This window comes from Tyto alba, unplaced genomic scaffold (assembly GCF_018691265.1).
Source record: "Tyto alba isolate M040663 unplaced genomic scaffold, T.alba_DEE_v4.0 Super-Scaffold_42, whole genome shotgun sequence".
Taxonomy (NCBI): Eukaryota; Metazoa; Chordata; class Aves; order Strigiformes; family Tytonidae; genus Tyto; species Tyto alba.
Window position 1 is genome coordinate 39,756,084 of NW_024881318.1, and position 12,127 is coordinate 39,768,210.

At 38.7% G+C, this 12,127-nt stretch overlaps 1 protein-coding gene across 5 annotated transcripts in view; it reads left to right on the forward strand.

Moving 5' to 3' along the window:
* The window catches only part of SH3GL2 (SH3 domain containing GRB2 like 2, endophilin A1), a 105,147-nt gene that overhangs the window by 36,956 nt on the left and 56,064 nt on the right, over positions 1-12,127 (forward strand). Inside the window, exon 1 of one of the 5 annotated variants that reach the window (XM_033004222.1) lies at positions 10,475-10,552. The exons of the other annotated variants lie outside the window; for them this stretch is intronic. Coding sequence (XP_032860113.1) covers positions 10,490-10,552 — 63 coding nt within the window. The 5' untranslated portion in view covers positions 10,475-10,489. Of the gene's footprint in view, positions 1-10,474; positions 10,553-12,127 lie in introns of those variants that run through there. 5 annotated transcript variants of the gene reach the window in all.

The window sequence follows — 12,127 nt, forward strand, 5'->3', positions numbered from 1 at the left end:
GTCAGTGTATAACCAATTGAGATTTCTGACAGGAAAGGAGTAGATAGAAACCGAAATTGAGACAGCTGGAAAATAAAAGTAAATAGATTGAGATGCTACACCCACCCTCATATAACCCTGCTATTTCCTACTATAGTGCATTTATGAGGGAAACAAGAAAAAGTTATACCATTATCTGTAATAATAGTCCCTTGCCAAAGTCTGTCCCCCACTTGCGAAGATTTTAGGAAGAAAATGGCAAATCAGTTACAGAGTAAAATATAGGAGGTATATGCAAAATGTTCTCAAAAAAGTTGAAAATGTCAAATTCCTCTGCTTTTAATCTTTTTAATTTATACTAACCTGGGGTTTTAAGAATAGTAGTGATTTTTGAGAAAGAATTGTCAGTGTTTAGAATTGAAATTTGTGTACTTTTTTTTCTATTTCTGGCAAATAGTAGCCACTTAGAAATATTTCCTTAATGCTCTAAACAGTTAAAAGCTGGACATAGCAACTGGGTTCAGTAATAGCAGCAGTGCTGGTTTTTCCCAGCCTAACAGTGGTTATCTTTTTGAGTGAATGAATAATCTGCAACCTAAATTGAACCCAGCTGTCTTAGCTTATTATTTAACTGCTGCAGCTTCTGGAAAAAGCATGTGTTCTGCAAAAGCTTCCTGGAGATTATCTGTGCCCATGAATGGGAAATTGTAAAACTGATATGTGTCTAACGGTATGATCTGGGCCAAATACTTGAAGTTAATTCAACTGCCTTCTAATTTTGGTGTGTTATGGTTATGTCACTAATCTTGGGAATTTTTCCTAACATGTCTTCTTCATAGGTTTTTAGCCATTTTTCTTTTTTTTTAAAAAAAAAAAGAAATAAACATTAATGACTTCGTGAAGCAGATGGAAATTGGCAGAAATACTGGTCAGTATTTCTCAGCCTTTAGCAAAGTACATGCAAAGCTAAGCTTCAAAAATTGATGCTTATTTCTGAAAAGAAAAAGGAAGGATAAATTTTGAAATCTCTGTGGCTAGCCACAAGCAAAATCCCTGGAAAACTGACATCTTAAAGATGCCATTACCTCTCTGTTTCAACGTCAACTGATTAGACTGATAGATTTGGGGGAACCCAGGAAAATGCATGTCTTTGGAATAATTTTACGTGCTTTCTAGACTTCAAAAGGTATGAAAACTATTTTTGTTTTTTATTTGAAACTATGTAACCTACTGTACATGTACCCAAAACTTTTCTCCACCCATGGAAAGAGATATGTGGAATTTAAAGCAACCTTCCTTTTTAATTGCTTTTATAGTCTTTCAAAATTCTTGTATGTTAATTTCCTGCAAGGATTATTTCCGCTGGTCAATATCCTTTCTAGATTTCTCAATATGTCTTCATTTTGAAATTACGTTTTACGGCAGGAACTTCATGGGTCTTATGTCAATCCCTTATCAGTTAGTGATGACATCTAGTTAGTGAAAAAAGCTTACTCTTCCACTCTCTTATTTAATTTCCAGCTTGCATATGAATCAGAGACCCAAGAGGATGTTTCCCCTTCTCATTTGCTTGGATTCTGAGTTGATTTTCATCTTAGTTAAAACCTTAACTGAAGGAGGAGTTAAAAGAAGAAGGAGGAGACCAATAGTCTTGTCACTTCACATTAATACAGTCCTCTGCTTTCTACTGTGATGGTAGTTGACATTCTTTACTTGATAGGAATACATAATTGTCGTGGTTTGAGCTCAGAGGGCAACTGAGTACCACACAGCCGCTCACTCCCCACTTTCCCCCACAGCGATGAGAAGGGGAAAAATAATCCAGGCTTGGGATTCAAGATAGGACAGGGAGGGGCAAATCACTCGTTATGGTCGTGGGCAAAAGGCAGACTCGTTAGGTGAAGAAAAAAAGAACACAGATTTATTACAGACACTAACAACAACACTTAACAGAGTAGGACAGTGAGAAGCATTACCACATCTTGAGAGCACATTCCCCCCACCCCTCCCTTCTTCCTGGGCTCAGCTCTGCTCCCAATATCTCTACCTCTTCACTCAGTGATGCAGGGGACAGGGAATGGGATGTGCAGTCAGTGCTGCTGCTTCTTCCATCTTCAGTGGGGGAGAACTTCTGGGACTACTTCCCCCTGCTCCAGCATGGTCCCCCTCTCACAGGAGACAGTCCTCCACAAACCTTCTCTGACATGAGTCCCTCCCACGGGCTGCAGCCCTTTCCAAGCTGCTCTGGTGTGGGAGACCGCCACATACTGCAATCCTCCCAGCATTGAACTACAACAGCGAGGGCTCAGGGGCTACTTCTTCCCACAAGGTCCTGGCCTCCTTTGCATGCAGACACCTTAGTTGTCCATGCAAAGCCCAACCAAAAGAGGAAAAAAACTTTCCCCACACCAAAATAAAAATAACATTGACAAAATACTGAGACACAATACACAAAACCCAACCCTAGTCTCTCCACCACACCAGAAAAAAAAAAAAATCTTCCCCACAATTACAACTACAGAAATTCCAAAGATCATTCCACCAACAGAGTTCAGTCTGTGTTTTGCCTGTTACCTCTCCCAATTAATATCCTTATCAAATTGCATCCCTCTGCCCCACATTGGGTGCCAAAAAGGACTGTCATGGTTTGAACCTGGTCGGCAGGCAAATGCCATGCAGCTGCTTGCCCACCCTCCCCCACCTGGGAATGGGGGAGGGAATTGGAGGGGTAAAGGGAGACTCACAGGTTGAGATAAAAGCAGTTTAATAATGGTAATAAAATAAAACAGTGACAATAATAGTATAAACGGGCAAAGCACAATACGATTGCTCACCACCTGCTGACTGATGCCCAGCCTGTTCCTGGCTAGTGAACCCAAAATACCAAGATCCTGCATTTGCAGTCCTGGGAGTGAGAGAGAGAGCCCCTTCCCAGCTACTCCCCCTCTATATAGTGACCATAATGTCACATGATATGGAATATTTCTTTGGCCAGTCTGGGCCCAGTGCTCCAGCCGTGCTCCCTCCCTGCTTCTTGTGCACCTGTGACCAGGCAGGACATGGGGAGTCAGACAGTCCTTGAAATCTCAGCAACAATTGAACACATCAGTGTGCTATCAGCAGTCTTCTCATACCAAACCCCATACCGAATCCAAAACACAGCACTATTCTAGCTACAAAAAAAAGAAACATTAACGCTATTCCAGCCTGAACTAGGAGAGTAATGATCATGGAGCTTCATAGGTGTCTCTTGTCCAGACACAAACAACTACATCCAAGAAAGACTAACTACCTTTTTCAACATTTGGGCATGGGTTGTAGCTTCTTTTCTTGTGGTGAGATTCTGTTTTTTTGTTGTTGTTGTTTTTTTTTTTTTTTTTCCCTAGTGCAGGATTGAGGAGAATCACGGATTCTGGCAACTCTATAGATAGAGTCAGAAATCAAAATCCCTTTATTGCCGATATAAGTGCGTTTATAAATCCTCCTAGCAACTGATCACACATAAACAAAAGGCTTGATTGGTTACATGCATTCTTCACACACTGTTCACATGCCTAAGACTAACATTTGATTGGTCACTACCCTCTGTCCATAATACACCAGACAATTCATTGGCTACAAGTTAGTTACTGCTATCCTAAAGCCTATTGGTTAATTAAATCTTACAAGCACAAACACAATGCTCTATACATTTTTAGCTCAAGGTAGAAAACTTTTCACTGTTTAAGAAATGACCAGATGTGTTCCATCAAGTGTAGCCTGGCATGTTTTCTTCAGTCAAAGCTCAGCATCCTTATCTTGTTTTTCTACATTCCTGTTTGCTACTCCCAAGGCTTCTGGCTGACGAAGGTCAAGATGTCCTCATCATTCACCAGCTGTACAGCACTCTCAGTCCTTCTTCCCCTTTTTGCGTCCCTTTTGCGATGTAGCCAAACTCTTGCTCTTGTCCAACATGGCCATCGTCCTCCAAAAATGATCCCACACAGGATCAGTGATGTTCACTGGAAATTCAGTCACAGACTGTGCAAAACCCATCTTCAGTGGAGCTGGCACATTGGAGTAAACAAGCAGAGTTAAGATGTTTTCAATAAAACTCCATTTCTGCTTATGTTTTTTATTTTTCATAAAAACTAAACTTTCAGGTAAACTTTATTTTCACAAGACTTGTCAACACTTTAAGTAAAATTGTAACTTCCTGTATTAAACTTAAAAGGAATGATTAGGACATTTTTCCTCTGCTTGGGAGATATACTTCAGGTGCATTTTTCCCTTCCTGGGCTAAACTCCTAAAATGGACTACAGATGTGTGAAAAGTGGCATGGTCTGGTATGCTATGAGTTACTTTGCTTATTAAGCATTCCAGAAAAGGATGGACTATAGGAGGCTCTTAGATTATAATTTTTAAGGACACCATAACACCTTTTCTGAGTCATGTTTTTCTACCTACCAAAGGTTGGAGCATGGGTAATGTATTTTGACTGCATTAGATTTGATGCTATTAAGAACATTTTAAAATGATTATCAGACAATAAAACTAGCTTTGTTCAGCAAGTCTACTAGTTCTACTGAATGCAAGAGAGATGAAAATGATACTTTGAAAAATTAATGTGTAAATATTACTTCTTAATGCAGTCCTTTGGGTTAAAACACTAACGAAGTGTTTGAATTTCTCTTCATAAGTAAATTTTGATGCTTTTATTTGGTCTTTATATAAGAATTAAATCCATTGGCTTCAGTAAGACCTTTCCTGACTAGTAACTGAGCAAAACTGTGGACATTTTATTCATTTGATCGTGGGCAGCTCTGAGTTTAAATCAGCTGGTGAAGTGGTGGAGACTCCACTCTTGTGACATAGTATTTTATCTATCTTTTATTTTCTTTGCTGCTGATTTGTTTCTGAACATATGCAGACAAGCAAGTAATGTTCCTGTGTGTGCTTTCCTACAACATAATAGATGCTAAAATAGTATGTCATGTAGACGTCTTTCAGTGGCTGCCATTCTGTTACTTCTGCACTTATCTTCACACAGTTAACCTTTTTTGGATAAACGGGAACAGAGACTGAAGAAAAGACTCAGTAGCCCATTTTTTTCCATGATGGCTTTGGTTTTACCAGCAGAAGTCACAAAGTCATTTTGTATCATTGTCATCTCAGTGTCTCCATATTTGGGTCAACTGTGTTCTAGTTTTGGAAATGTGTTTGATTGTTGGAGCATGGGTATTTTGAAGAAATGTAGTGTTATTTTGAGTATAGGATTATCTGAAGTGCCCAGATTTCAGCAGTTTGAAATCTGCTTGTATGCCACAAGCTACCCATCTCTGTTGCTTTATGCAGACTTATATAACAAAGAAAAACAGCTGATGAGAAAAACTGTTTAATACTTAATATCAGAGTCTATTAATGGCATGCTGCTGATTTTATGTCCAAGAGCAAACCAAATCATCTGTCTTTTCCCTCGCTTTCCCCACTTGGAAAATTAGCGGGATGTCAGTCATTCATCTTGGAATCCTATTTGCACTGATATTTGCATGTTTTCTATCATGCCTCCACAACGAGTCTTTTACCATTTTTTTCAGAGAAAACCATAGGCAGAAGAAATACTACTGAAATTCCCCATTACATAATGTAATGTGGTGATACTGTGAAACCACCAGAGTGTGTGCAATAAGGAGTATCTCTTAGTTAAGTAATTTTAATTGCTTGCTTATACAACTAAGTGTACCTATCCTGAGCTTCCTCATAGCTCCTGTGAACTACAGAAGAGTCTTTGGGGGTTTTTATACAGAATTTTTAAGTTTTGTGTTTTTTTTCAGGAGTCTATGAAGGCATACTCTTTTCCACAGGCTTTTTATGCAAATATGAATCCTAGTTGAAAAGCAAGGCAGAAGTATGCATTTTTATTGAAGTTGTGTGAAGTTTACAGATGCATAGCATCCTTGAATAATTTTCTGATATAGTCTTTTCTAGGCTTCTCTAAGGTCCAGACTTTCTGTCATCTAAGGACTTGTCTAAATACCTTTTTTAATTCAGGACAACGAGGAACAATTTTAAAACATTACAGATACTCCAGATCTCTATTCTCTAGAATAAGAAACCTTTTGTCATAGGTACTCTATTAACTGGTAACATGTCTTACCATACTTTTAAGTTACAGGAGAGCATTTTGATGGCTGATTACAATATTTCAACAAATGCAAAGTAAATCTAATAACAAGTTGGAACCCATGATAAATCCTTGTCTCACTACAAACTATCAGGTTTTCTTGTTAGCTGCTAAATTAAGTAGGCAACAGCTGCTAGCTGAGATGCATGTAGGTCTGCAGTCATGTGTTCTTAATGACTCATTCTGACTATGTTTACCTTTGTGTTACCTAAAATAAGTATCTCACCTAGTCATTACTATATATGACATTTATCTGCTTATTATACCATTTCTTCAGTCCGAATTTCTTGCTAGAAGATACATTATCATGGCCTCTTTTTAAATTCTTATATTTGTAATTTCAAGGGATAAATGCCTGTAACCCTTTCTCAGGTGGTAAGAATTTTCATTCTGAACTACTTACAGGAGTATGTCATCTGCTTAAGCATCAGGTTTGAGTAAAAATTTAGGATTTCATAGAACATGATAGTTACACAGTGCCTTATAATGTAAATTCAACATGACCTGAAATGGTAGATACACTGGAAGAGCATTATGTTCTGATATTAAGGAGTAAGAGCAGAAAAAAGTGTGTCTCAATCACTAGACTGGTTTCCCCTCTGAATTTTCCTGGTCTGTTTGGATGCAGTTTGCACTGGTCTTGGACAACAAGTCATCACTACTTTTGGGTGGAATCTTGTGACTTTTGCTTCCTCCAGATTGAAGAAGTCAGCCATGGTCCTCTGTCAGTTGACTTTAAGTACTTCTGTGGGCCAATCTTATTTTCTTTGTCGGAAGAGCCTTGTTCTCAGGCATTGATAGCAGTCAAAATCTGTCTGTTATTTTTTGGGGCATATCATGGAAAACAAATCATTAACTTAGAAGCCATTCTTATTCCTGCATAGATTTACCATTCTCTGAGTCCAGGGGAGGACCTTGAAATTCTCTATATGATATGACTTCTTGACTAACAGTTTTGTGAAAGTGCTGCATTTCAATGTTAAGAGATGCTTACTGTGCAGTTGTGTAGTTTTATTTTGAAAGGTAGCTAAAATTGCCTTTTATGGTTTCTTTTTTTGGCATCCTAAATGCAATGATTCTTTACTAACAATGTCAGGCTTCAAACTTAACTTGAGAAATAAAAAACAGATAGATTATTTTCTCCAGTAGAAATGTTAATAATATATGTTTTGCAGGCCATTTGTCCTTACAGATAGATCTGAAAGCAGATTTAGCTGAAATCTGTCCCTGAAATTCCAAACTTTAAATCCTGAAAAATTCCACTCAGCTTACCCCTAGGCCACAATGCATCCAAACTTGTACTGGCTTTTAAAATCTCTCAGTGAATTTAGTTCTGCTTCTGCAGATAACCAGCTAAATTCTAGCCTTTAGACAATTTAGTAGCTGAGCAGCTTGCTTATACTTCAGAAGAACTGGGGCTAAGAAACTTGATGTTCATCTCTCTGAAGCAGTCAGTGCTTCATGCCTTTCATGCAGTAAGAAGATTTGATCTCATACTCACTTTGGGATGGACATCTCTCTTTTTGTAGTGGATTCGTTGTACCACTTCTCTTACCAGGCCTTAGAACACTGATTCAGAAAATGTGAGAATTCTTACTGAGGCTTCCAAGAGCCTGCGTCTGCATCTCCTGTTTTTCTTAGCAGTCTTCCAGTCACCAAAATGGGGATGTTACACCTTATTCCTGAAGCATATCTAACAAAAGAACAAGTGATCTTTAGAGTGACTAGGAACATGGCTGTGAGATTTGATGTTCCCCTACCTGGTTTGACCATATTGGATTTGGAAGATTTCTGTCCAGGGACTGAGGAGAGGGAGTCAACATTTGTAACATCTCTTGCTTAAATTATTTTACTGGCATATCATTGTCATTATACCAAATTGTTATTAGTGCTAACCAAGACTCTCCAAAGAGCCTTAAATGTTAGTGTTGTAATAAAAACCTAACTGAAGCCATGTAAGTGTGCAGTTACTGAAAGTATTTTCCCTTCCCTTAACCATTCTCCAAGGGCTTAGAAAGCTGCTAATGGAACAGAACCCCAGCTGTGATGGAAGGTGAAACATGGAAAGAAGAACAAACAAGACTGAAAATTGAGTTGCTATGGTGCATGTGGAACTTTGAATGGTCTCTGGATAAGTGGGTTGGTATATTTTCCTTTTCAGCAAAACATCATGAACAATTCATGCCACAGGACACCAGGGCCAGCTGGCATCTGTAGGAGCAAAGCAAGGTTTATCAGTAACTACAGTAAGAAAAGGAGGGAAAAAAATGAACTCTAGTGTTTTGGCTTTTTCACAAGGTATTTAAATGCCTGCTGTATTCTGGGCCAGCTGGTTATGATTAACCCTGTGCATTTAGATCAATTGGTTCAAACAGGTTTTGGAGTACATCTGCTGCAGCATAGAAGGAGGGGAGTGGGAAAATCAGTTTACAGAATATGCATCAAAGTGCCCAGATACTGTGACCAGAAAGGTACCCTGTCTGTCAAATGCAGTCAAGTAAGCAGTTTATGTATCTGTTCCTATGCTCTTTCTCATGCTGGTGTAGCTAGGCCCCGCAAAGCAAAACTCAACAGCTGTTTGTCTTTTCCTGAGAGGAGTGTATGTACCATAGCATCTGTTGAATCTAACTTCACCCACGTTTTGCTTTACATTAAGAAGTTGCCTGTGATTGTCACTGCTTCTGTGAATATTTGTGGATGCAAAGTTCTTCTAGAAATCACATGCAATCATTTTTGTAAAAGCTGCTTTCAATAGTAGAGAAGCATGTAGAGAAAATGGCCTTATAGGAGACTGGGAGATTTAGCTGAACAAATCCTCTTTCACACAGCAATAGCACTTCTCACAGTACTTCCCATGGCAGCATCTCAAAGATTTTTATCTATATGTCACAGATGATTTGACTGAGGCAAAGGGATAGGCAGTTTACTTGGGTCAAGTTACAAGACAGCTTTCCTGTGCCTGTGTTATTTGTATGGAATGTGCATTTTACATTAGTAAAATCAAAGCTGTTTTGTTAATGCTTTCAATGGGAGAATGGATCATGCAGAGCTCCCTCAGGATTTTGGACATAGCATTACTCAGATCTGTTTATATTCAAGTAGGAAACGTCAACCCTAAAAAGCACAGTTTGCTTGTCAAGGGTGTATCGTTGCTGATGTGCAGTCAGAGAAAATCCTTCTTACACAGTTATTAGTCTTACAGTTTCATCTGTAGAGTTAAAAAGCAGAATAATTCCATGACATACAGATTGCTAGCACATTGTTTTTACCTTCCTGGACTTGTGAAGCCCTTAACAGAGAAAAAGATGTTGCTACTAATGTTTAGGCCCTCAGTTTTAAGAGATTATCAGTTGAGAAAGAGAGGGAAGGGAAGTCTTACTAATTCCTGCTTTTATTAAAAAGTTGAGCTTTTTTATTTTGATACTATTGTCATGATCACATAGACACCTGCACATTTATCACTCTTTCAGTTAAGCTGCACAGACTTAACACAAAGCAGTATCACTCTAACAGAAGTTTTATTTAAAGTCTGCCAAGGGCATGATAAAAACCTGTTTCTGGAGGAATGGGGCAGAGACATAAGGATAAAAGCGGAGGTGTGATTATCTCACAGCTACTTACATCTGTATTAGTCAAAATCCCTGGTAAACTATCCAAATGTACTTGTTCCCTTCCAGATAAAGAGACACTGCATGTAAAGCAAACAGCCTGTGTTAAGAATGTTAATCTGCTAATTAAATTCTGCATTAGTTTTCACATTTGCTTAATTTAATCACTTGGTGATTATAATCCTTATAAGTATTTTGCAAGAAGGAAATGTGCTTTGTGAAGCTCCAATTCTGTGACAGACCCGGAACAGTGAATGGCTCTTGACATCCAGGTATCTCCCTGTCTGGTTTAAGAAAAGAAAATCTGCAAGTACTTGACCTTATATTTGATTATTCATGTATCATCCATAACAAACAGGAGCAAGAAACCATCTCCAACTCTGATGATCCTTTATAATACTTACGGCTTAAGTAGCAGGTTCCTATCTTAAAACTTTTTAAAAATAACCATTCAAGATGTGACGGAAGGACCTCTGTCTCTTTTCTTTTGTTTTTCCTGTATCATATAATTAAAAATTGTCTTTTTATGCTGTTGAATTTTTTGCTGATTATAAAACAGAGGAGTGCATTAATCTGTACGTTATTTTGTAAGTGAATTATATTTGATGTTCCAGCACTGGCTTCCATTACTGCTGGCTGCTATGGTGGATGGCATATTTCTATATGGAGCCACTAAGGAAGAATAACTAAGGAGTAGGTGACTTCATAGTTGGTCATTTATCCTTCAGGGAGGAGGTGATGACCTCAGATACCCTTCTCTTCAAGCTGAACAGACTTCCATGGGAGCTAAACCACAGTAGTGTAAGTATAAAGTCCCTCTGCAAGGCACAATGTCATGAACCTTCAGGCTGCAGATGGCTTACTTAGATGGCCAGGAAACATTTGAATATATATCTCAAATGTCTGACTGCATGAAAACTCAGCTGAATGGTAGTCAGCACCCTTGAAGCTGACTCTGAATTTAAATGTGGAGGACAGCAGTTTGCCTGGGCTGCAAGTTGCTAGACCCTGACCAGCAGCCTCCTTGCTCCTGTCAGTGAGTGCCAGCTGCTGCCCTGGTTTGCTTTAGGGTGTGATTTTTTATTTAATGGAACTCTTTCTGACACAGTTTACGCAAGTTGCATTCTTTGGCATTTCTAATGGAAAATACCATAGTAGTGTATATAGCATGAAAATGCACATTTCATGGACTGAGTGCAGACTTGCCCACAGTTTTACAGCAATAATGGCAGATATAAACTGACACACTGTTTGTACTGATTAGTTACATCTGGACAGAAAAATTATTTTGGTGGTGTTGCCTCCTCATCAGGACTTTCATGACTAATTAAGACCCAAAGGTGCCGTATCTGTTATGTGATTCTGTGTATCTGGGTTAGCTTCTGGGTCCTGAAGACGTGGGTTTGGCTTTGAGTGCTTTGTTCGTATTCATACTGGTAGTATTCTGAGAATCCTCATTTCCCTATGTTGATATGTTCTTGCTAGCTTTAAAATGCAACTAAGATTTTAATGCTGCGGTAGGACATGTGGGATAAGACCTAGTGCCTCATACAGCACCTCAGAGTAGCACCAGGCCAGACAGCCTACTAGGGCTTTGTAATGCAGATGCTCTCACTAGAACCAGGTGAAGCTGTGTAGTCACATTGCAAGTGCCAAGGGTAACAGCAGTAAGGGAAACTACAAAGACCAGAAGTCTGAGTTCCTATCTCAGTACTGCAGTGGGGTGTCTGGACCCAGTTTCTCTGCTGTTCTATTCCTACTGTAATCATATCACTCACTTTCTGTGCTGTATATTCTTAGAGAATAATGCTTAAATTCACATTTATGCCCTTTCACTAGGATCAATGAGTTGCACTCATGTGAGTAGCAGATGACAAATGATCATTCAAGATAATGGTTTATCAGCAGTTCCTTCCCTTAAAAATCAGTCATGGGAGTGGGGACTGTTATGGTCTTAAGGCTATGGTCTTTATCATGTTTCAATTAATATAAGGTCTCTGAAGGTTAAAGGCATTGTCTTGGACTTTATCTGAAAGAATATGGAACTGGTGCGGCTCTTGAAAATAGATATCAAGCACTTACTGTAACGTACTCAATTTTTGCACGGGCATTTAAGTAAAAACATGCAAAATTCTTTTTTTATTAAGCAGTGCCCTTTTTCAGTAACAGATGGTACACACAACTGTCTAAGTCTTTGGTATGTGAGCTTCTCTATTTACCAGGCACATATAGGTGTAAGGCATTTTCCCACTTGCTGCCATATTGACCAGATAATGAGTGTATTTCCAGTAAGCCAAACTCCCATATTAATTTACACGTGCATTGATTTTGTTAATAAACAGTTTGGTTTAGCCATTAACTGTCTATTTTTAATAA